Source organism: Protopterus annectens, chromosome 8.part0, assembly GCF_019279795.1.
Source record: "Protopterus annectens isolate FY-2018-M chromosome 8.part0, PAN1.0, whole genome shotgun sequence".
NCBI lineage: Eukaryota > Metazoa > Chordata > Ceratodontiformes > Protopteridae > Protopterus > Protopterus annectens.
In genome coordinates this window covers 611,127,238-611,153,866 of record NC_056741.1, presented here as the reverse complement: position 1 = coordinate 611,153,866, position 26,629 = coordinate 611,127,238, and the positions used below count along the sequence as shown (strand labels likewise).

The 26,629-nt window shown below is 40.3% G+C and overlaps 1 protein-coding gene across 3 annotated transcripts in view; it reads left to right on the top strand.

Moving 5' to 3' along the window:
* Positions 1 to 26,629, top strand: part of G6PD (glucose-6-phosphate dehydrogenase) — a 1,188,375-nt gene that overhangs the window by 829,132 nt on the left and 332,614 nt on the right. For all 3 annotated transcript variants that reach the window (XM_044080102.1, XM_044080103.1, XM_044080105.1), the window contains one exon: positions 24,522 to 24,614. In XM_044080102.1, coding sequence (XP_043936037.1) covers positions 24,522 to 24,614 — 93 coding nt within the window. The remainder of the gene's footprint in view (positions 1 to 24,521; positions 24,615 to 26,629) is intronic.

Sequence of the window (26,629 nt, the reverse complement as noted above, 5' to 3'; positions counted from 1 at the left end):
GCCCCTTTATACTTCCTTTCCCCAGGGCCACAGTGACTGTGGATGCCTCCCAGCTGGGGTGGGTGGGTGGGTGGGTGGAGTGTTACTTGGGAAGGACAGTCCAAAGCACATGGTCTCAGATGGAGGTCAGTCTTCACATCAGTGTCCTAGAAGTGAGAGCAGTCCTATATGTGTTGTAGTTGTTTCAAGATGTTCTTCTTGTAGGGATGGTTGCGGTTCAAACAGACAGCAAGTCAGTAGTCTGGTACATCAACAAACAAGGGGGAACCAGATCTTAACCATTTTGCAGGGAGTTAATGAGAGTGTGGCAATGGGTGATATCTTCTGACCGCTTTCTCTTGGCAATGCATATTCCAGGCAAAACCAACATGCTAGCAGACAGAGTGAGCAGGTCCTTAACACCTCATGAGTGATCTCTCATACAGTCAGTGGGTGGACATGATCTTTTACCAATAGAGTCAACTGTGCTTGACTTTTTGCCTCTCCCCTCAATACTAAGTGCAGCACATACTTTGCTGTCATCCCCTCTGGAGGGATAGTCACTGAGAGATACTCTAGTTCATGATTGGTCCGCCAGTCTACTGTATGCCTTTCCTCCCCTTCCTGTTATCTGCAAGTTTATTCAGAAAGCTTACCAATGAAAGAACAAGGTGATCCTCATTGCCTCATTCTGGCCTTGCCAATTATGGTTTCCCTTCCTTTGGCCTCATCATCTTCACCCTCCCTGAGTGTTGAATCCTGTTCAGAACCTCCTGTCTCACCTGTCCAGGCTCCCATACCCAGACATACTATTCCTCAAATTGACCACGTGGTTTCTGCTATTTCAGTGAAGCAGTAGAAGATGCAGGCTTCCCCCTTGTTTGCCACATCCTTATGTCATCCCAAAAAGTTTCCACTAGGAAACTTTATAAAAGTAAATGGACAAAATTCTCTGTTTGGGCCCTTCAGAGTCAGTTCCCTTTTCCATGCGTATTCCAGCAATCCTTGATTTTCTAGCTTCCATCGTCAACAAAGGAGATTAGTTATTCGACTGTTAAGGTGCAATTGGCCACCATCCAAATTTGCACCTGGGTGTAGATAGTTCATCAGTAGCCTCTTTAAAATTGTGCAAAGCCTTTCTTAAGTGTGTCTTACTGTTTCTCCCTCCCAATAAAAGATCTCAGGCCTTCACTCTGCCTCCCTTCAAATTGTCAGCAATAACAGAATTAAAATGTTTGTCTTGGAAAACACATTTTTTTGTTAACATTACCTCATCTAGACAGGTATCCGTACTCCAAGCACTTTCTTCTGAACCACCTTACCTGATTTTTTACAAGGCCAGGGTTTCGCTTCAGACTAATTTCTCCCTTCTACCTAAAATGGTATCAGAAACTAACCTCAACCTGTCAATCAATCTGCCAGTCTTCTTTCCAAAATTCTCAAACAAGGGAGAATATATATTTTATTAACTAGATGTTCATATAGACAACTCAGATTTTACATTCACAGGACTAAAGAGTTCTGGAAGTCATAACTGTTTGTATCGTTTCTAAAGCTGATTTACGCACAGCAGTGTCAAAAGTGACTCTAGCCCAGGGTTGCCAGATTTGTAAAGAAAAAGGTGTCTTTAGTGCAGAACATTAGGCAGTTCCGCATTAAACAGAAATAGCTCTGTTTTGCGATTTTTGATTGGCCCATATGCCAATATACAAGCCAATCAAAAAAATCGCACAGCGGAGCCTCTTCTGTTCAATGCGGAACATCAGGCAATTCCGCATTAAACAGAAGTGGCTCCTCTCTGAGATTTTTTTTGATTGGCTCATATACTGCCATACGGGCCAATCAAAAAAATCACAAAATGGAGGCTGTTTCGCTGGGATTTTAACCAGCAGTGTGGGACTTGAGATTGGGCTGCTGATCCCATTCAAATAGGGACATCTGGCAACCCTGCTCTAGCCGGATAGCTCAGTGATCGCATCACCTTTATGTACAAAAACAAGCCTTGTTCAGTAGTCCTGACAGAGTACTCTGTAGGGAATTTTTAAAGTCTGCCAACTAATTACACTCCCAAATCATATGTTCCCAGTTACTCTGTTCTTCCTTATCACAGCTTCAATATTTGCCATTTGCTTGAGGAAAAATTCTTTAGAGTCTGCTTGGTGTATAAAAGGATCTTTGCAAACACTTCCAGGGAAAATATCCCTAACTCTTCTAAATTTTGTTGCACATTTGGGAGCCATACGTATGTATTCCCACTGTTTCTTTGTGAATTGCATATCAAAACCTCTCTTCCCAATATTTTCTGACATCTTCTGATTGATTCTTGCAGTAATTGTGCAATATTTTACATGCCTTATTAATTAACTTTTTTTAACATCAGCTTCTGTTCTAGATTCAGTTAAAAACTCAACCATTGCATATCTTTCATTTGGGTTTCTCCTATCCTTTTCTCTTTGTCTGTACTCTGCTTTCAGTCCCTGATAGGGAAGGTAATCACTGTCCTACATCTTGGCCTTTTCCCATTCTATTACCATTCCCTCTCTAATTATTTGTTCCCAATACTTTGGTTCCTTTGCTAGTATCCTCCAGTAAATTCCAGCCCCCTCTTGCCTATTCTCTGTATCCGTAACTGTAGTTCTATTAGCAGTATCAAATCTCCTTTCTCCATTCCCGTGTTGACTTAGATGTTCTTCATTCCACATTGCTGCAGTCCTAACTATTGGGTAGTCCGCTGTCCAGTCGGCCCGAATACCAAAGTATATGGCTGACGTCGGTCAGGGCGCATTAGACTGACGTCAGTACGTCAGGGTACTAATGCGCATGACCGACGTCATATCCTCAGTCTTTTTTGCCGCATGGTCCGATGCAGAAGCAATTTTGCGAGTGCAGGTTGGCGTTCTGAAAGTTTCTGAAGCCAGAGTTTCAGACTGAATCAAAGTTGGCTAAGTACCCCGTTGGGGAATATTTTGTTTTTTCTTGCCTCAGTATTTAACGGATGTCAGAAAAAGTGAATAACTGTATTTCTTGTGGGAAACAGATACCTCATAGGGATTACCATACTTTGTGTATACCTTGTTTAGGGCCTGAGCACGACATTGTTGGATGCGCTCTTGTGCTAGATTTAACAAACGCACTATTAAGAGAAGGTTAGACTGTGCCAGGTTAGTGTTTGGGAAGCGTTGTAATTATAAAATGCCGTCGGATGCTCCGGCGCGGCTTCGACTAAAAGCGCAAGGACAAAACAGCAAAGCCTAGAGTGGAAGAACCGACAGTCCCAGGCGTCGGTTCTTTAGAGGGCTCAGTGGAGCCGGAGGTTTTGCCAGGTGTTTCTTTGGAGTCTCAGGGAGAGACTTTACTGTTACAGGATGTTTCCTCTCAGGAAGTAGGCCAGGCTGAGGGGGCTTCTCAGGTGGCTGTTCTTCCCTCTCTTCCTAAGGTGGTCAGAGCCTCCCCTTCTGTTTCCAAGGCTTCTTTGAGGGGCAGGCCGAGTTTTGCTACAGTGGGGGTTTCTCCTAGTACTTCAGGGTCTTTGCCTAAGAAACATATGCTTAAAATGGCAGAGGATTTGATTACTATGATAAGGGGTTCTATGCCCCCTCCTGATAAGAGGCCTAGGGTGGAGTCTGAGTTTGAGAGTTTTGAGCAATGCTCGGAGGCTTCTGAGTCTTCGGCTGAAGACTTGCAGGAGTACCCTCCTTATTCTGATTCTGATGTGGATGATTCTTACTCCTTCAGCTTCCCCTCCTGAGGATTTTTCATTTTCAGAGACTCTGCATTCCATGAGGGAGCATTTTAAATGGGAAGGTCAAGATTTCTCTGATTCCAGGAAAAGACTTAGGGAATTCTTGTTTTTACCCCAGCACAGGCCTTTAGCTATACCTCCTGTTTTGAATGTAGTGGAAGATGTTTTTGCAGAGGCTTCCCTGAATCCGGATTCTTTGCCTCCTGCCCCAGTTAAACCCGGATAGGTATTATAGGGTGCCTGAAGCTCATAAGTATCTTTTAAGAGTCCTAGGGCAGACCCGAAACTGTCTCTCAGGGGCCTAAAGGTGTGAAGGCCTCAGTTGTTAAAAATCCTGTCCCTCCTGATAAAGAGGCAAGGGCTTTGGATAGATGGGGAAAGAAAGTGTATACTTCTTCCACTTTAGCCATGAGGCGTTGAATTGTCAGTTTCACATGTTAAAATATCAGAATTATCTTCTTTCACAGTTGAAATCTAAGGTGGATGCTCTGGCGGAAGGTATTGAGTGTAAAGAGTTGCAGGATTTAGTTCATGTGTCTGAACAAGTGGGTAAACATTCCTTGCAATGTGGTTTTGATGCTGTGCAGGCCTCCTCCAGGGTGGCTGCCACTGGTTCTGTTCTTCGAGGCACGCCTGGTTGAGAGGTCAGAACTTAGCTGAGCATGTTAAGACAAGGATTTTGGATGCTCCTTTACAGTCTGATGTGTTGTTTGGTTCGCCTGTGGAAGCAGTTTTAAAGAAGATGGAGGACAAGGCTAAGTCTATGCAAACTGTTAAGGATTTTTGCAGGTGCAGCCTCCAAGTTTAGTAGAAATTGGCCTGCTAAGGGATGGACTTATCCTGCTTATGATTCCCAGTCTAGGGGTAGGTCTAGGCGTGGTAGGGGCAGAGCTCAAGGTGCTTTTAGGCCTAGGGCAGGAGTTCACCTGCTCAGACTTCTGGTGAGGGCAGGGGTCAGTCCTTTCGTAAGCAGACCCAATGACCTGCCTTTTCAGCTGCCAGTACCTTCTCGCCTGGCGGCACCTCTAGGAGGAAGACTGTCTCTTTTCAAAGAAAATTGGGATTTCATTACCCAAGACAAATGGGTTCTGGATATCATTCACCACGGTTACAGGTTTTATTTCCATACCTTGCCTCCTTTCAAAGGCATGCCAGACATTCCTCCTCTACACAGACAAGAGGCTCACAAGCAAATTTCTCAGTTACTCCAAATAGGGGCCATTCAGCCGGTTCCTGTGCCAGAAAGGGGCCTAGGATTTTATTCTCGCCTGTTCCTAGTACCGAAGAAGGGGAACACGTGGAGACCAATTTTGGATTTATCTATCCTCAACACTTATCTGGACATTCCCAAGTTCAAAATGTTGGCGTTACAACAGCTTTTACCTCTGCTGGGCAAGGATCACTGGATGGTAACTTTAGATCTCAAGGAAGCTTACCTTCATGTGCCTATAAGACTGACTTGCAGAAAGTATCTGCGTTTTCGAGCTGGAAATTCTCATTATCAGTTCTCTGCATTGCCCTTTGGCTTATCTACTGCGCCCAGAGTATTCACAAAGGTTCTGGCTCCAGTGATAGCTTACTTCAGGCTAAAAGGAATTCAAATCTATCCTTACTTGGACGATTGCCTGATTCTGGCTCAAGAAAAGGAAGACCTTCTACAGCATTTGGAATATGTCATAGCAGTGCTAAGATGCCTAGGGTATTCTGTGAACGAAATAAAGTCCAGTCTAGTACCCTCTCAAGACATGTGCTTTCTGGGTGTGAGACTGAATACAGCAGCCCAGATGGCCTTTTAACCCCGGACAAACAAAAGAATCTTTCCAGTTACTTCCATCAACTATCTCTTCAGTCCGGGCTGACTGCAAGGACAGTCCTTCAAGCCTTAGGGTTCATGGCATCTTGTATTCTGGTGCTTCCCAATGCCAAACTGTATATGAGGAAGCTACAATGGTATCTCAAAAATGTATGGACACAGCACTGCCAGGATTTGGACACTGTCATTCAAATAATACCTTGCATTCAAAAGGAATTTTTGTGGTGGGCTCAGGAATGTCACCTAAACAAGGGACTCTCTGTGACCCGGCCAGAGGCGAGTCAAATTCTAACGACAGATGCCTCAGAAATTGCTTGGGGAGCTCATCTAAATGGAAAGTGGATACAAGACAAGTGGCCTGCCAGACTACAGCATCTACATATCAACATGAAGGAGATGTTAGCAGTCCAGTTTGCATTAATGGCTTTCAAGGAGTTACTTCTTCCAGGGCAGGTGTTGATTCTAACAGACAACACAACTGTCATGTGGTACATCAACAAACAAGGGGAACACATTCTTACCCATTGTGCAGGCAAGCAATGATTTTATGGGAGACTGCGCTAAGCTTGCAACTAACTCTTCAGGCAAGGTTTCTGCCGGAGCACAGAACTCCTTAGCAGATGTGTTAAGCAGACAAATCATGGATCCCCACAGTGGAAACTGGATCTTCATGTATTTCAAAAGTTGACAGTGTCCTGGGGAACTCCAGTCATAGATCTGTTCGCTTCTCCACTAAACCACCAGCTGCCAAAGTTTTGCACAAAGAGGTTTCATCACACAGCTTGGAAAGTGGATGCTCTTTCTTTCAGTTGGAAAAATCTTCATGTGTATGCATTTCCACCTCTGCCTCTTCTTCCAAAGGTGCTTCTAAAGGTCAGACAAGACAAGCCAAGGATGATTTTAATAGCTCCAGATTGGCCTCGCAGCACTGGTACCCATTACTGAGGAGTCTGGTAAAGAAGCCTCCATGGCCTTTACCCTTGATTCCACATCTGTTGTCTCAGAAGGAAGGTCGTCTGCTCAATGTCAAGCTTCACTCTCTTCATCTAACAGCCTGGCATATTCTGTTTTGAAAGACAGCAGGTCTCAACTTCCTCAACAAGTTTTAAATGTGATTATGGAAGCCAGAAGACCTAGTACAAGGAAAGTGTACGCAGAAAAATGGAAGAGATTTTTATTTTGGACTGCAGCAAAGAATTTGGAGATTTCAGAGCCTAATTTGAGTGTGGCTTTTCAATATCTTACTGAGTTATTGGACAAGGGTTTGTCTTTCTCTTCCATTAAGATTCATGCTGCAGCAATTTCAGCTCACTATGATTGTGACCCACCATTGTTTTCACATCCTTTGTTCAAGCAATTTCTTAGAGGGGCAAAGAATATAAGACCCCCACGTAGAGCTCCTACTCCTGCTTGGGATCTCAATTTTGTGTTGGAGAAACTTACTCTACAACCTTTTGAGCCTGCAGCTACTGCTGAACTGAAATATTTGTCATGGAAGACTGCTTTTTTGTTGGCCATTACTTCTGCAAGAAGGGTTTCTGAGTTACAGGCCCTTATGGCGGTTGAGCCTTTTTTGATTTTTCATAAGGATAGGGTATCATTACGTACTAATCCTTCCTTTATGCCTAAAGTGGTTTCTAGTGTGGCTTTAAACCAAACTATTCATTTGCCTACGTTTTATGCAGATCCCCAAAATAAAGGGAAAAAGATTTTGCACACTTTAGATGTACACAGGCAATTGCGTTATTATTTGAGCAGGACTAAGGATTTTAGGCAGTCTCAGCAGTTGTTTGTTTCTTTTGCTTTGAGTTCTCAGGGCAAGCCTGTGTCAAAACAAACTATTTCTAGGTGGATTGGGTTTTGCATTGCATTTTGTTATTCCCATCATGGCAAGGAGGTTCCAGCTGGGATTAGGCCTCATTCCACTAGGGCTACTGCCACTTCAACAGCTTTTTAAGGGGTGGCAACTAAGGATATTTTGGAGGCAGCTACTTGGAGTTCAGTGCATACTTTCTCTAAGCATTACCACCTTCCTCTCTACTCTAAGTCTAGGGCTGGTTTTGCCACAGCTATTTTGCAAGGCATGTGATCAGCTCCTGCTTCCTTATGATTTGCCAGCCTCCCTTACCTCTGCTTTGGGATTCTACCCAATAGTTAGGACTGCAGCAATGTGGAATGAAGAACATAGTACAGTTTTGTACCTACCATAAATGTAGATGTTCGAGGATCCACATTGCTGCAGTCCAATTTACCCTCCCTCCTTTCCCTCTGTGTTTAGGGGTGGTTGTGTAGGTGAGGTTATATTCTGCTAATTTTGTATATTTTGTATATATATATATATTTTGGTGCAGATATGTTGGGAGTTTTTGGTTTTTGGCCTTATCTTTTCAGGGTCTTCTGACATCTGGGGCAAGAAAAGACTGAGGATATGACGTCGGTCATGCGCATTAGTACCCTGACGTACTGACGTCAGTCTAATGCGCCCTGACCGACGTCAGCCATATACTTTGGTATTCGGGCCGACTGGACAGCGGACTACCCAATAGTTAGGACTGCAGCAATGTGGATCCTCGAACATCTACATTTATGGTAGGTACAAAACTGTACTTTCTTTGCATACTTTCTGCCACTTTATAGATACAATATTCTGTATGACTGTTATTCTCCTTAAGCATCTGCATCCAAAATCCCATTCTTTTCTTATTTCTTGAATTGTCCCAGTTTAATCATCAACCCTTTCCACTTTGAATTATAGCTTACTGCTTGTGTTATGTATAAAAGCCTTAACTGTGCAGCTCTAAAATATCCCTTCAAATCAGGTAATCCTAAACCTCATTGTTCTATTGGGCACAGGGCCAGACTTTGGTCAACTGCTGCCCTAGGCAAAACGGCTCTACAGTGCCCTACCACCACCACCACCGGGTACCCCCATCCTGGTCTATCTACACCATCTGGATTCATTTTTTCTTTCTTTTTCCTCACAGTTTCTTTTTCTTCAGTTTTTCCTTTATTCATTTAACATATTTTAAAGAAACCATGTATTTACTTTAAATAAATAAATAAATGTTAGAAAAGCACATTTGTTAGGGCGACGACCGCCTAGTTGGCCTGTGCCTAAGGCCAGCTATGATTGCGAGAATCATCTTATCCTACTTGACTCTTTCCCTTTTTCCATCCCAAATAAAATCCTTCAACTCTTATTAATTGTTATCCATAACTTCTCCTATGGTTGATAAAAAGGGGTTTATGTTATAACAGCAAACGATCAAAAGATCGAACACTGTTATATCGACCACAAAAGAATGAAAACAAAAAAAGAGCGAACAGCCAGAACAGCAAATTTTTTCCCTGGGAAAAAATTTGCTGTTCCCAAAAAAATAAATAAATAAACACTATTTTAAGTGGGGGGGGGGGGCTTCGCCACCCACACACCCCTACTTAAATATACCAACTTCGAGATCGGACTACAGTGCCAAAAACGGCAGTGTGACAAAAGTGGCCAAGCGACTTCTTTCCCAGGGAAAGAATTCCCCTAAAAGCCGCTTCGTCATTTTGCATTTTCGACATTTACAGTTCGACGAAGATGCATTTGACATAATGCATCTTCGTTCTTCTGACAGGAACCCGATAAAAAATATACCTGACCTATGTATAAAACTAAAGAGACTAAAAACATTTTTACTGCTTGTATCTTGCTATCCAAATCCATAGGTAAGAGCTTCCATTTTCTCAGTTTTTGTATTATTTTTAGTCTCTTCCCACTTATCTTTAGCTGCCATAACAGAATCCTTTAATCCATAATCCTAAATACGTCATTTTATCATGTCCCAATAAATATGGGTATTACTGAACCAATTCATGTGTGTATACATAGTTTATAGCTGTAGCCTTTGTTTTATCTTTATTAATTTTGTATCCCAAAATACCTGGAACTGTCTCAGAATGTTACACAGCATTGAGATATCCTATTCTGCTTCCATCAGGTACAAACTAATACCTTCTGCAAATAAATCCAACCTTTCTTGAACACCATACCAACTATATCCTTGAATTTCTGAGTCTCTTATTTTCTTTCCCAGTGGTTCTAAATATAACGCAAATAACAGAGGAAAGCGGACACCCCTGCCTGGGTTCCTCTGTTCAGAAAACAGTCACAGAAACCAGCACTAAGGTAAACCATTAGAATACAAAGTAGCACACAAAAGATAAATTCCAGGTATGGACACGTTGAGTAAAATGCAGCAGCAGCACAATTTATTTCTCACAAAAAAAGAATGAAATTGTGCTGCTGCTGCATTTTACTCAACATGTCCATACCTGGAATATATCTTTTGTGTTTTTCTGTTCAGACACAACTTAACGAAGGCGAGCCCTCCCAGTTTAATTTCTGCCTCAGATCCCTCATATATCCTTCTAATTAACCTTGTATCAGGAAATGCAAATGTTTCCATTGCCCTACTCATACAATCCCAGTTTACTTTGTGAAATGCTTTCCCAACATCAAGACCCACCAATAACTGTGGTAAATTCTGCTTCCCTCTGGATCATCATTGTTCTTTTAATGTTGTCAAATGTTTAAATGTTTTTTTCCATTCCACAAAACCAGATTGGTCCATATCTATCAATTTTGGCAGCACCTTTGCTATTCATTTAGCCATTATAGACAGAAACACTTTATAATCATGGTATAAAATTGAAATGGGTCTATATGAACCCGGATCACATGGGTCTTTACTGCCTTTAGATAGTACAGCTACCACAGCTTTCTTTGAGAATGTTGGTGCCTCCCCTTTTAAAATATTGTTAAAACATTCCAGATCTTACTTACTTCACTCCTATCTTCCAAACTTCCACAGAGTACAATCTATTCCTGGAGACTTTCCTGAAGACTGTTGACACGTCACCATTTTATCTCATCGCCTCCTATCTTAACTGTTAGTTGTTGATTCTCTTCTTCTTCTGTGTCTAACCTTGGCATATTTAAGTCTTCCATAAATATTTCCATTTGTGCTTTTTCTTGACTTCCCCACTTCTCTGCTTTATATAAATTTTCATAAAACTTCCAAAATATCTCTAATACCTCTAAAGGGTCTCTGGTTATTTATTTATTTATTTATTTTTTGTATTATAGGCTCTAAGTTTAGCAACAACCCTTTCTTTTTGTTGTTTAAGCCATTGTGCCAAACGTTTATGATCAAAAACAGTTGTTTTTTCTAAACTCATGCATTTTATCCAGGTACTTCCTTATTTTCTCTTTAGCACTCGCAATTGCACCTCTTCTTAATCTGTAAGATTCCTTATTTTCTAATACTTTAATCTTTGTCAGCTTCTCGTAAGTAATTCTTACTACTTTTTAAACAGATCTCTTTTTCTTTTATGTTTACTCTGTTTTGATCTCCACTTTCATTTTATCCCACTCATAAGCTGTAATGTCTAGAGTACTTTCTATCTTCCCTAATAACTACTAGATAATATCCACTACCTAGTCCTTAAATTCCTCTCTTTTTAACAGGTAGATGAGGAAGTGCCAGTGTCTCATCTCTACTGCATTAACTTGCATTTTTATTTTAGTAATTATTGGCGCATGATCTGAAATAATTATTGGATTTTTATCAAAGTTCTCAATTAAATACACATGTTCTTGTGAAGTATAATTTCTTTCTAGACTTCTTTCTAGTCTAAACCAGTTGTACTTTGTGGAATAATATTTAAATTCTTTTTGAGTTCCTGCTATTGAATTCACGTCTTTCATGCCAAATATTTTCATTAATTTCTACAGAAATCTACCCTAGTTTGTTATATTTTTCCATCTAGACCCCCCCCCAATATCATCCTCATTGTTGCAAATCAAATTCCAATCCCCATCTATAATTAATACTCCCTGATGAATGCTGATTACTTCTTCCATAAATGTTTAAGCTCATGGAATGTAAATACATAACCAGAGTAATCCTCATCCCTTGCCAGTAGCCCCTTACTGCTACAAATCTACCATTATCTTTTTTCCCTCTTCTGTCACTACTGGAGCTCCTCATGCAATTAGTATAAGTATTCCTCTTTGCCCCTGATATTCTGCAGAATATCTGTCCTGAAATCTTTTTATCAAATTTGCATGCTCACTTCTTTCCAAATGTCTCCTGTAGCATTGCTATTTGCACTCTGCATTTCTTAATTAAGTATTCTTTCCTTTTTTGTCTATACCTAAGAGACCATTCACACTTCAAGGTAATATGAACAGTGTCACCATTATGTTAAGAAGACATTATTCCTACCTATTGTACATAGCAGCTTTTTAATTATCTACGTCCAGCTTTTGTGATACATGCACTCATTAATGTTTGGCAGTTTAATAATCCTTTATATAGTTTTTTTTATCAGCTCTGGAACCTGTGTCACAATTTACAGGACTTTTTGTTTTAATTAAAACCTTCAAACAAAAAACAAACACCAGCTCCCAGAACATGCCCATAACCTGTTAACACAAACATGCATAACTATGTACACCTTCAAATAATGAAGTTCAACCCCCACCCCCAGTCCCCTAATAGGAACATTTGTGCCAGATAGCTGCTAATACCGGCTATAATTAACCTGAAATTGAGGTTATCCATGCTAAGACACGTTATTGCCTGTGCTTCTACTTATACTAATTGGTTTCTGTTCTTTTTTTATCTTTATCCCCAGATGTGAAAGAACTTGCATGCTTTTCAGAAATTATTAACATTTAGTCTTGAAGAAACCAGTGTTCTCTCTTTTTTATTACTGGATTATCAGCTTGTCTCCATGGAAACGCAAGAGAACAAAATGTAGTCCTCTGCTGCAGCCTAAAAAACAAGCTGAAACACTTATTGCTAAAGTAAAACTTTTCATTATATTCAATGAACTCATAGTTACTTTTTTCACTTATAATTTATTAGATTAGGCCAAGGGTCTTAATCCAGGCATTCACCTTTGCAAAAGTAAGATAAAACACATCAGCTCTACATATATAATGATCTGTATATACTGTCATACTCCGTCCACCACCTCAACATCCCGAGATTACAGCCTATTAACTTAAACATGCTTTTGTCTAGCTTTTCTTCTCTTTTGCACTATAATGCCTACATTCATTAATACCAAAAAGGAAAGAAAGAGGAAGATAAAAGGCACCTGTTTACTTTAGCACATACAAAAACAAGTAAAAGCACTTTACTGTAAAACGTGCATCTTATATTATAAAAAGTTTCATAGAAATACTGTAAGGAACATGAATTGTTTTTACTTTACAGTAATCTTTTTCCTCCTCCTTTCACTCTCCTCAGATTCCTTCCAAACAGTAATGACATGAATTAAGGCAATTGCTTTTAAGTTCCCCACAAGTTTAACAAAGTCAACAAATGTCCACTTTTTCCACTTATTCTTATAAAGATGTATTTCACAAATGCAAGTAATGCTTTGTAGTCTCACATTTATTCACTAATTTCTGTGTTACTGGTCTTCCTGATTATCTCCATCTCCCAACTCCAGATTCAGTTCCAAGGTACTTCCGATCCAATTCCTCTGGTCAACTCCACTGTTTTTTTTCACTGTTTCTCAATCATTTTCCTTTGAAGCAGTGGAAAATGTTTCACTGGCAAAGTCTCTCCATGTGCTTTACTTTCAGAAGAATGAGAAGCAGACCCCTTTCTGTTTGTTTACTTTTTGTTGGACAAACTTTTGCATTTCTTCCGTAGCCTGTTCTGCATTAAAAAATTACTTTGATCCTCCAGGAAAAAAAGTATTCTGAAGACAGCTGGATACAGCAGCTTCAATCTCACACTTGCCTCTCAACATTCCTCGATTGCTGGAATAAATCTGTTTCTCTTCTGACACGGTGAATAATCATTTTCCACAAATACGCTACTGTCTCCATCTTCTTAATACTTTGCCTTTTTGTTACAGTTTTGTCAGGACTGACTCTTTCTGCTGGTAGGTTTGCCTCTTTACTAACAAAGGTATTGGCTGCTTTCTCATGACTGATCAGTGTGCAGCCATCTTGGAAGTCAGGCTTAATGACATTAGTTATGATAAGCTTAATAACTTTACAGATCAGATACATAAGGCTAATTGATTTATAGTTTCCCGGGTCCATGGTAGGACCACCCTTGTGTTAGGGGCATCACAACACAAGTGTACTGGGATTTGGATAAGCTTAGGTTAAACAATTTAAGAAAAGGTTCAGCAATATTATGTTTGATGCTGTTCATTAAGTACCCAAGTATGTTGTCACAGCTTACAGAGAAAGTGTTTTGGTCTTTGATAGCACCTTAAGAACATGTCCCTTATTGATTATAGTGGGTACAAGAGATTCTGGTATGAGTGGTGTTTGAATATGGTTTTCAGGGTGAAGTTTGTGGTTCACTTGCTAGTATTTATGCAATGTCATTGGGGTTGGAGTAGAAGGCCCAATTAAGGAAAGTTCAGAGCAGTGTTGAGTGTTATTTCTTAGACTTTTTAAATAACTAAAGAAAAGGGTTTGTAGTTATCCTTTGCTTCAAAAGCTAATCTCCATTTGTGGATTGCTTTCTGGTCCTTCTAATACTTTTCATTTTGTTGGTATTTTTATGCTGTTCTCATTCTGAGGAGTTCTAGCCTTAGTGTAGAATTGAAGGAGTTTTTTTTCTCTCTTGTTATAAAGTCTCCCCTCGATTGAGCACAGATGGGGTTGTTTATAAATTTCCCATTGCATTTGGTGCTAGTTGGGACTGTTATATTAATGCATTTGTCTAAGTTGGCATAAAACTCCTTAGTAAAGTTGAGTGCTGGGTTATAGTCAATAATGATGGTGTCATTGGTAAATTTTGAGATTTTATCAAATAATTGTATATGGTTTGCCTTTTGATGTCCATAAGTAAGGAGTCATTGGTTACAGGGAGTATAGTGGTTCTGAGAGCAATTGTCATGAGTTTATGGATTGACTTAAAAGGTGAAAGAAAGACTGAAGTAGTTGAATAGGTGCTGGCAGTACTTGTAAGGTCCAGGCCAAGAATATTTTGGCCTCTAGTGGGTTCACTAACTATTTGATCTGGGATATTCCTGTTTATCAAATCCAAAAATATTTTAGCATACCATACATTAGAGGTATAGGTCCTCCACTCAGTGACAGGATAGCCGACATCACTTAGGATTGGTGACTTATTGCTAATAAGAATTTCTTCCAAAGCTACCAGCAATCTAACCTATTTATTTGGGAACATTGAAGGGGTTCTGTGGCATGCTATAAGTTAGATGCTTGTCTTGTATGTGGTAAACTGAAGTTTTATGAGCTCAATTTGTGGACCTTTGAGTGTTAGTATAGATTAGATGTGGTTCCTGATGAACATTGAGACACCTTAGTTTCTCCCTCTCCTGAAGGAATGATACAAGTCAAGATAATCTCAGGATAAAGACAACCACAAGGCTATGTCAGTAACCTCAAAAGAAGCACTCAGCAGTGTGCCAAAGGGGTGGTCAGTGTTGCCGCCTTCACTGAGCAGAGTGACATAGTAAATCTGCCAGCTGACAAGTTCAGTTCGAACGTCTTCCCTCATTGCACCCTGCTTGCCCACATGAAATACCTACTAGCATAATCCGCAAACTATTAGCAGGTCCTGGCATCTCTACAATATACTGTAATATCCCCTACAATATCCTGGAATGCCTCCTAAATAGCCTGAAACATGACCTATCAAGACCTCTTGAGTCACTTTTCAATCATAGCCTCTAAACAAGCTTTGTACCATGGGAATGGAGGACTGCAGTGGTTATCTCACTTCACAAGGGTGGACCATCAACTAAGGCCAAAAACTACATCCTTTTAGCCCGAAAGCCATGGAGTGAATTATCATGGAAATTAGCAACAAAAACATAAGCAAACCTTCAGACACTGGACCCAATCCTGTTTGGCTTTGACAAGGGAAAGTCATGCCTACTAAACCTGTTAGACTTGTTTTAGGAGGTCAACAAGGCAATGGATATGGGGAAATCTGTGCATACCTCCTACCTGGACCTGGCTAAGATGTTCGATAGAATAACTCAACTTGGGTATATTTGACAAACTCATAAAACGGGGCATAAACCTCTTCATAACTTGCTGGATTGCCAGCTGGCTGACCGACAAGGACCCAGGAAGTTGGCATCAATGAGACCACCTCCACTAAAAGACCGGTCACCAGTAGGGTACCTCATGACTTCTTGCTGGGACCACTCCTATTTAGCATCTACTTTTCAGATATAAAGGCTAATGTCACAGGCCTTTGTACAGTGGGACACATTGGGTTGGGTTGCGCAGCTAGGGTTATAAATGTCCTGGTGGTCATTAGCCTAGTTTTAGCTATGAACCTATACATGCAAAACCTAGGTATGGAGGGCTGCTTTCTTTACATTTAAATCCAGTCTCTTTAACTATGTAAACATAGATTGATATGTTCCAAATGCAGGAGCACCTTAACATTGGGCAATTTGTTATTGAGACTCTTGGCATTGAAAAGAGACACATTGAAGTGATCTAGTTAACAGTTAGATAAATTTGCTAAGTTGGGTTGTCCATTAAATGGCCTCTCCCTAAAAAGAGCACTAGAAAGGAGACTTTGCCAGTATATGGAAACCCATGAACAAGAAAGGCAGGCCATTTCTTACAAAACAAGTAGGCCTATCAATTATTTTGTTCCAGGCTGATACATACTAGAACCTCATGGAATGATACCAGCTATTAAGCCAATTGTTAAAGCCACTTATTTTCTCCTTATACATAGGCGTCATTCTTGATAGAAGGATTCCACTCAGGACCAGTCTTACTTATATTTGTCACTTGCATTGAAAGTTCTGACATCTTTCTTTCTCTCTACATGTCCCTCAGTGTTTTGTTTTCCAAGTTATTTAGTCTTTTATGGACCACTACCATGTCATCATCATACTTGTCTTAGGAAAGGATCTTGAGGGACCTTGAAATGTCTGTGATCCAAGTACCTGGAAAGCAGCAGATAGTAACTCTGTCCTTATCCAGCCTGGTAAGTGGAGAATTGGTATGCCCAACATTTGATTCACCGACCACTAAAATGTTTTGTCAGAAGCTAGTTTACGAATAGTTGATTGGGAGCTAATTGGAGACATTAATGTAGGTATGCATGGAGTAGGTGAACTGAAGGATATTTGCTGAGGATAGTTCATAAAAGTTCAAGGAAGCTTTGGCAAGAATTTCTTTGACATCACATTATGACATTTTCATGAGTGCTGTTTGAGAATTTTTAAGGGATTGAGGTAAAGGCATGACTGTGTGATGCTCATAGCTTATTGTTAATAGTGAGGTGGATCCCTCTGTATTAGCGTGGTATTTGCACTTCTTACAGACAGTTTCCTATGTTAAGCAGGAGTTCATTATTGGTGAACATAAGGCAGTTAGTACACTGCCTTAGGATCCCAAGTGCTAGGAGGTTCATTATTTTTATTTTTATTATGAACAACCTACTTATGCTACAACTGAAATTGAAATTGTTCATTTATGCTAACAGTATCATTCTGTTCTCGTCAGATTCAAATCCAATTCCTACAGTTAAGACTCTACATTCTGACTTTGATAGACTACATTTAGGGATAGGTGAGCATTCCTTGTTCACAAATTCTAAGAAAACTGAAAGCATGTTTTTTGATGAGTATCATGAAATTTTTGTATTTGACTGGAGATTAAAGTCAAGTCATATTGAGAAGTTGTCCACCCAGGTATTTCGGTGTTTGGATATTTTTTTATAAATGCTTATTATGAGTTATTGAGTTGAAAATGCTGCTTGGAAATTTTCTTTTTACTGTCTGTATCTAACAGTTACTTGATTTTTGTAGGTTGTAGATAGTTCTTTGAATCATTTCAAAGTGCTGTACGAGTTTGTCTTTCATTTTATGTAATTTTCTTCTTAGGATACTCATCACTGCATATTATATTCAAAATTCAAAATCAGGACAGCCTTCTTTGGAAAAAAAGATGTGAATATCTGTATTATGATCATTATAGGCATATACCTGATTCTATTAGCTATGTGAAAAGTATATTTTATATGCTAGATAGAAGCCTATATGCTCTGTTTGAAATAGTCCTTCCTTCCTTCCTTCCTTAAAATGTCAATGTCAGATATATTCTGTGTTTTGGGCTGTTACTACTGCTAGATCCATCTTTAAGATTTTTTTTATTATAATTCACTATAATTTTAAAAAGCTACTTTTAAGATTTTTGTATGAAAATGTCTGTCTGTGACTGTTATTGATGTGAGTTTGCAACCTTGCAGTCACTTCAAAAAGGGTTATTTTTCTTGTGATATGCAAGTAAAATATAATAAAAATGAAAATAAATAGTCAAGCAAAGTATGCTAGCAACCTACATTATCCTAGGAAGCTACCCCTTGAGTCACCAGGCGGAATCTCGATGTTGTTACTTGGAGTGAAGGATTCTTCTTCATCAGACCTAGCATGTCCTGATAGCCCAGGTTGAGGAGAATCCAGTGGGTTCCTCTCACCAAGACTTATTGTTCAGGTGTTCATCTTTGACACTTTTTTGAAGCCTGGAGTGGACTGCCCATGCAAGAGTTGGGACTGCACCCTTAAGGATATGATTTGATGCTATTACCGGGCCACATCCACATGACCTGTACAGTCATTGGCAGGCACATCCAAATTTACTGGTTCCCTGTCATCTTAATGCTTGATACGCTGCTGTTGCATGTAAGACCCCCCCCCCCCACACACACACACAGTGTCTGTACATGAGCTCATTTCTGCTGGAATTGATAGAACAGAGGACTCCCTCATCTTTCAACTTTCTAGAGACATATGAAGACCTAAAGTCCATATTTCCAAGAAAGATATGGACAAGGATTCCCATCTACCTTTCAGCTTCCCTTAGTAAGTCTTTCTTTGAGAAAATCCTAGGGTATAGAAGACTTTCATGGATTGACCAATGGCTGCTGTCCTTATCCCTGAAAAATTACTCTGTGATTTTATGGAAATGAAATACGAGGAGCCTTGAGACATCCCCCTTTGTAGCCAGTCATAAGGGATGTCAGTTTTGCATCCTGAAAACACCCAAAGTTTGCTCCTGAAGACCCCCAAGGCAGATGGCCTTTATAAGCATCAGAGAAGAAAAATCCTGGCTAGGTATCCTTGGGCTACCATCTATGTGATTTTCTTGGTCCTGGTCAGAGCTCAAAGACCACGACACTTTGCTACCTGCAATTAATCTGAAGTCTTGGACAGGAATAGGTTCATAGGTAGGTACTAGGCTACTATTAGGGCCTATATAAGCCTAGCCAAAAAGGTACCCTGTCTTTCGCCACCCAAGAAAATTATTTAACAGTGCCCCTGTCGAGCAGAGCCACAGAATTGATCCCCAGGGTGAATTTCCTATCTCCCATCCAGTCATCAAGATTTTTCTTGAAGAGTGCTAATGAGGACCTTTGTTTGATATAGATAGGTAGTTTGTTCCAGAGTATGGAAAGTCCCTGAGACAGGAATCTATCCCTCCAGCATGTTCTGTTTATTGTGGTGACAAGGTTTAGGTCCCTAGAGCGTGTAGCTCGGAGGCATTGGGATTTCTTTAAGTGGAGCATGTCCAACAGCTCTGGGTTTGACATAGCTTTGTATGTTAAGCAGAGATCGCCTTTGAGTAGGCGATATGCGACGGAGTAAAGCTGGAGTTTTTGAGACGGTCTAAGTAGGGCATCTGTTTGAGGCTGGTAATCCTCTTTGTGAGGTATTTCTGTGGCCTTTCTAATTGTTGTAAATGTCTTGTGAGGTACATACCAAAAGAGGCATTGTACTCTATAATTGGTCTAATGAGTGATTAGTCGAGGGGAACAATGACCTCTTTTTTCCTGGATGAGAAACCTTTTGTGATAAGGTGTGCCATGTAAAAGGATTTCCTGACTACTGTGGTGATGTGATTATCAAAGGAGAGACTACTCTCTACCTGTGTCCCAAGGTCTCTTATGACACTCAGTGTTAAGTAGACTACTGTCTATGTGGTAGTTCATGGGTACAGAGTTTTTACCAAAAGGGATAACAATGCACTTTTTGGCATTGAGCTTGAGGCCATGGCTTTATTGATACCAGGCATCTGTCTCAGTGAGGCCCTTTTGTAGAATGTTCACATCATTAGGAGTTAGCCAAATACCTTCTGTGTTAGCCTGTACTTCTGAAAAGTAGATACCAAACCAGAGATGGTCCAGGACTGAACCCTGTAGTACTCCACTTGTCACTGGTCTGAAGTCGGACTTGGAGTCTGCTACTTTCATAGTGTGGGTTCTGTCAGTGAGCCAGTTGACAACCCATCTTATGACATAGGGATTTATACCTAGTTTAGTGAGTTTATCTATAATTCCAGAGTGGGGGATGATGTTGAAAGCCTTGGAGAGATCTAGACAGGCTGTGTGAAGCACCTTACCCTCATCTATGGCTTTGGTGACCGCTTCAAAGAAGTCTGTCAGGTTTAGGAATGGTAAGAAAATGCTTTCTTCTGGCCTTTACGTCCTTAACTATTAAACTCACCCATCCAAATTCCAGTCTACCCTAGTGGATGAAATATTTGTTAGCATGAGCTCAAAGAAAAACTGGTCAGAACTCCGTGTCTGGCTTCTAGCATTTGCTTCCATATGTCCTAGTTTTGATTTTGTCAGTCTGATGTTATAGCCAGAGTAGCATTTTCAGGTATATCTCTGTGCAGGATGGTCTGGTCAAGGTGGTCTCTTGTTAAAAAGGTGCAGCGGCAGTACATCCTGAATACTTTTCAAGAGAAAGTTTCACTTGGCCAGACTTTCACTGTGGAGCTCCCCTACAATTTCCCTTCCATCACTGTAATCCATTTTCAGACCTGATTAACCCATCAAAAAGAAGAGGCTTTCTGCCAGAAAGTGTAATCTTGCTCAGATTAGTGCTGTTCAAGGTGCCTAATAGGATGACACTGCATGTGTAACAGTTGCAGTCCTATCTATGTTCTGAGGTTGCCCAAGGGGGTAGAGATTCGGAGTGGTTATACAGGTTCAGTCCAGCTTGGAGAACTCTCACCAGAGAACATTGGACTCTAGATAGGATCACTGTCAGTCCCATCTTAGAACAGTTAGGTTCTCTTCCCAGAAAATGCCATTTTCAGAGATCAAGCCATCTACATGGAGCAGCTGAGATAGGCCTAGATTGTACTTCTCTGAAGGGCCATAAAGGAAAGGAGCAGAGGTTCTTCACCTTCCAGATCTTCATACAAAAGAAGACAAAAAGCTTCCATTACATCATGGACATTAGCAACTTCAGTAATCATATCCTGTATATCAGGGTACAGATGATGACACTGTAGGTGATCATGTCACAGGATACCTGGCTAATGTCACTGGATATGATGAATGCCTTTTGGCACAACTCTGTGCGGGGAATCCAAAAGATGTTTTTTTGATTTGCTCTGAGCAGGTATTACTTTCATTAAGATACAAATCCATCATCACCAAATCAGTTCAAACAGGTAATGAGCAGCCCTGCTAGCATTTCAGACTACTGCCTGCATTCAAGAGTATTCACTGAGGTGTTAGCCATGTTGACCAAAGCCTTGCGGGGGTGGGAATTCCATATATTCCCTTACTGAGATGACAAGCAGCTGGTGGTCCTGTTAGAAGACTCAGTAGAAGTGCAGACAAGTGTCCCCAGATGAAATCCCTGATGGTAACATAAATTGGATGAAGTCCTCTATTATCCTAGCTCAGATGATTGCTTTTCTTCTACAATAGTGCTGCATACTTATTAGTGTCATTTTTTCCTCCTGATAAAAAGGGCCCAGGACATCATGAACTTTGCAACCTGAGTGGGATGAAAAGGAGATTGTATCCCAGACCTCTTGCATCTTCTTAACTAGATGGCTGACACAATCTTTCTGTTGCTATTTTTATAGCTGAAGATGTGGATGTTGCTTTTTCCTCCTGATAAAAAGGGCCCAGGACGTCATGAACTTTGCAACTTGAGTGGGATGAAAAGGAGATTGTATCCCAGACCTCTTGCATCTTCTTAACTTGATGGCTGACACAATCTTTCTGTTGCTATTTTTGTAGTTGAAGATGTGGATGTTGCTGTGGACTGCATGGTCTTGTCTTGTTGTGAGACTTTTATCACCAGCCCCTGGAATGGTGACTATCGCCACCAGTCTTCCCGTGGGACTCCCAGTTGTTAAGGCAAACTTGTAGGTTCTGGCAGTGAATTGCTTCACTGAAGGGTGGGGAGCTCACTTCCACAGTACAAGGGGAATCATGCTGCTCTGAAGATGGTGTTCTACCTCAACCATTGCAGCAGCTATGATCCAAATTACTACTCTCACCAGTTGCAGAATTTTCCTTTGAAGCAGATCGTTCATTAAAAGGAACAATGAAGCTATCCATGGTCCTCTGTGTTGGATCTATATTGTTCTCACGAAAAATTCTGGGTAGTTGGTTAAAGGATTAAGGCCATCACATTTCAGCAGTTAGAAACCACAGTAGAACCAAGTATCAGGTGCAGCAACAACAGATCACACACATCCAGAATCCACCAAGCAGTTTTCTAAGATAAAATCTCTTTTAGCTTTTCATTCTCATTTGGGGGTGTGGATTTAATGGCTTATTCTGATTTAGATCTTCTGGAAATGGAGCAGTCCAGGGATCAATCTGCTATTGAAAAATGCCGTCCTCCCACTATTCTGGTCAGTGTAGTAGTGAAGTAGGGCAAACCGGAGTTTGCACTGGATGCTTTCTTCATTGTGTAGCTTGGAAAAAACTTGTACCTCTTCATGTCACTCCGTCTGATTCCATTACTTATCACAAAATTCAGAGACGAAAGACCAAAAATTCCAGCTTTCATCCCTGGGTGGCTGAGAAGAATATGGTTTCAAGATCTCAGTTCTGCGGAAACTCTCCTGGGCTGGGAGGTTGGATCCTTTATGGTTAGATCAACAAATGGCTCCATCTGGTCCTGGCTTCTGATAGAGATCCTCTGATCTAACCAGACTTTGTGGTGGGGGATTTCAGAAATGTGAAGTGGACAGTGTGCTTACCACTTGGCAGATATATGATGTCAAGAGAAAAAGGGTCTCCTTTTGGGTGGTGCTGTACCTGGTACTTCTCCACTGGTTAGTTTACAGGCGAGCCTTCCTGCCTCAGGCACCTGGTTGAATTGTGTCTTAGGTGTTACACTGTCAAGGTTCATCTGTCAGATATTTATGACCATCATGACTTTGTGGAGGGTAGGGCAATGGGTGAGAAGTGGCTGCTGTAACAATTTCTTAAAGGGGTTCCATGTTTTTTGTCCACCACTGATGAACTCTTCTTTCCATGGGATTTGAACTTCATGGCTAGCAGGGTTTTTCGTCACTTGTTTGAACGGACTGATTTGTTGATGATGAAGTTCGTATACTGGCAAATGCCTTTCTGTTTGGCTCCCTGTTAGAAGTACAAGACTTAATACTGTGAGTCCCAACACTTTGAAAATTGAGAGTTTATGAAAATTGAATTCCAAACTTGGTGTTTCACCTTTAAAGATTTTTGCTGTGCAACACGGTAAGATGTCTGCATCTCCCCCCACCCCCCACACATACAACTCTGCCACTTACATACTGTACTTTAGAGTTGGGGAGAGTGCTCTAACATGCCACAATGTTAGGATTAGTATGTATTCTCCATAGTTACACTTACAGTTCTGCAATTCCAAGGACTATTATGATTGTCAGGATATCAGTATGTTCCTTTCCTGGTGGTCATCATATTTGCTTGCAGATTCTCTGAGTTGCATGCATTTATGTGTGGGGAATCATATCTGACTTTTCGCAAGGCCCAGGTGTCCCTAAAGACCAGTCAATATTTCTCTGAAATGTGTTAACTAAAACGGTTCTATACCGATCAGTTCTCCATGTTTTCTTTGCCAGGGTAGAAATTTGGTCAAAGAGATACCCTCACATTCTAAGTCCACACCATCAGCTCAAATTTTATTTGAGGAGGCAACAAAAGTTTAGAAATGTGGAGCATACCTTTGTCTGCTTTATTTTGAGAAGGAAACGGCTGATAAAGCAAATTGTTTTCAGGTGGATTGCCATTTACACTGTCTTTTACACTTGAGTGGCTCACCTATCATCGTAAATTCACATTTTGAAGCCACTTCCACTAGATGTATTGGTGTTTCTATTGCTTTCTTCAAGAATGTCTCTATTGTAGACATTCGTTCCATGGCCATTTGGTCCTCAGGTCACACCTGCATCTGACATTACTGCCTTTTCAGTGCTGTAAGAGTTGGGCATTCTTTGGCACTTCAGTACTTTCATAGTCAACCTTCTGAGCCTTTATGCTTATGGGCTGTCCTCTGTTTTTTCCGTCCCAGTGCATTTACAATTTGTAATTCAGCCCAATTATAGAGTCACTAAGGAGGGTCCGCAGTATTAAATATCAGTTGGTTTGTGAGAGGGCCTTTCTTGGTGGGTCCCAAATGCTCTTTTGCACTTCATGAACCTTATCTATCTTGCTTCAGATGTTTGGAGTTTCCTGTAAGATGTCCAAATGTGTGAGTGATAAATCTTCATTGTTTTTTCTTGATTTTTCAAATTTTGCTTAGTTTGTGGTTTAAGTTATCTGGAAGGTTAAGATCTAACAGTGTTCCTCATGACAGCATGTTAATTATGACCTGCATCAGTACACAGGGTGCAGGCGCTACCAAAGTGGAGGATTCCAAGAAAAAAAGAGTTGAATTGGAATGGAACTGTGGATTAACCCAATAACAGACCCATCGAGGATGTTTTTTTCAGAGATCAACTAACAGAGGAAGGACATGATTTTGACTGTACACTGCTTCAAGTGTGGGAGTACAAGGAAATATTAGTTGTACTGATTTATAAAAATGACCATCACTAGAGAATGGTGTGTATCAAGTGAAAAAGGGCCATAAAAGTTATTTTTTAGTAAAAGTTATTATAAATCAATTGTAACTTGGATCTGTTTTCTGTGTTCTTAGCGATGAGCTGAGGGAAGCCTGGAGGATCTTCACACCCCTTCTTCATCATGTGGAATCATCAAAGGTCAAACCTCTCCCATATGTATATGGCAGGTAAGTGTTTTGGTTAGGATGACCTAGAATCCATTTTTAACAATGTGCTGAATCCATCTGTGCTGAAGTGACTGTAGAGAAAAGAACTCTTTATTGCTAAATATCAGTCCTTAATATATCAACAGGTTATGAAACCTGTACAGAGAATCTGTAAACCTGACTTGAGAAGCTTTATGTATGGTACTGATGCCTCAACACTGGAAAGGGGATAGTCATGCCAGAGTTACAAGCAACTGCTAAGATTACAGCTACCACCCTTCACAATCATGCAGGTGATGGGCAAGCTCAGAATGCTTGACAGTGGGTCGGACAGTAAAAGCTATCACAATCAAATGACTCATTCCATTAACTCTTTCTATGTCTTTGTAGAAAACCTTAAAAAAAGCCATCTTAATATATGTTGTCCCATCAAGGTCTCCCCCTCCAGGTTTATTACGTTTTCTTTCTTTATCGAATATATAAGTAGGAAGGTAAGGTGAGGCTGTAAGTTAAGATGGCCGTTAAACCATTTACCTTACTCAATCTACAACTCTTCCAGTGCTGCCTCACTATCATTGCAGAGAGAGCACTGTATCTGCACTTAATGTAGTTTGTGCGTTTTTTCCGACTGAGCCCAATTTGTTCAGGTGTTTTGAAAATATGTCTAGCTGTGGGAGAAACAGGGTGAATATATACATGGCTACATATGGTTATGAAGTCACTTGTATTGCAAACTCAGTTTACATTACTGTTGGAGTGTTAAATCTTACTGTTACTTTTAAAGTGGCATACATTGCTTGCTTTGGTTGTGTACTAGATTTCATTTATATAAATTAGACATTCAGTATTTACAAAGTTACTTGCAGTATCAGAATTTATTAAAAATGTTTTTTTCTTTTTGGTTAATTTTACATAGATGTTTACTTGCAGGTTCCCTTAAGTGGGTGTAGATTAGACTGCTGCTTAGCTTATGCATGGGTGGTGAAAGGGCAGTATATGCTAATGTGCATCCTGGATATGGAGTGCCAGTCATAATCTTAACCGTCCCGAAATTATTTACCACCACTATCCATATATCTAAGGGCAAGCAGCTAAACACAGTCTCTTCAGTGTTTTTCTTGCTGTTGTTCCCAGACATGCATTCTTTAAAACTGTTCATTTGGTTGCTTTTTATTTTACCCTTTATCTGCATCTTATGTTATGGTGTAGTCACTTTATATTTTTACTTTGAAACTCAGTCTTTTGTGCTTCTGAATCTGTGAAAGAGAATCTGCTGATCTAAACATATAACATATTATGTCATTTGTTTCTGGATTGCCAAACTAACTCTACCTACAAGATACTCAGTGCTACCTGTTAGTAAAAGAAAGAAGGACCTGTAGGTTTCTCTACAGAAGCAGTCATTAGCAAGGTTGTCTGCATGCTACAAATTGTTTGCCTCCCTTTTCAGACACTCAGACTTCTAATACCTAAAACCTAAGAAAAGTACTTTGAGGAAGAAGGAACAGTTCTGCAGTGGTAGGTGTACAAAGCTTATTAAAACATCTGAAGTATCCTCATCTTATTCCAGTTATTTTAATTCTTTGCTTTCAACTGTCCCATCAACAGCTTCTTTTGTGTTTGCTGCATTACTTTGTCTGCCTTTATTTATTTACTTTTGTTGACTGGGTAGACCCCACCAGGCATGTCCTATTTCTACAGTAGATCAGAGGTGGTATTCAGACTGACTAGGGATAATTTGGCCAAGGGACCAAGAAAACTCCCCGACTAAGTTTAATTTGGTATGGCACTGAGAAAAGTTCCCTACTCTTTTATTAACACCTGTATTAAATTATCAGTTAAGACATAGGCACACATACATTAATAGAAAAGGAAACAAACCATATTAACCTTTTTTATTTGCATACACGTTTTCTTTATTTATAACAGTGCTCATTTAGTTGAACTCTATATAAATTGTTCAATTCCTGCCTTCTCTCAAACCCCATGCCTCCTCCTCCTGAACAATATTCTATATGTATTGTTCCCACAAATTC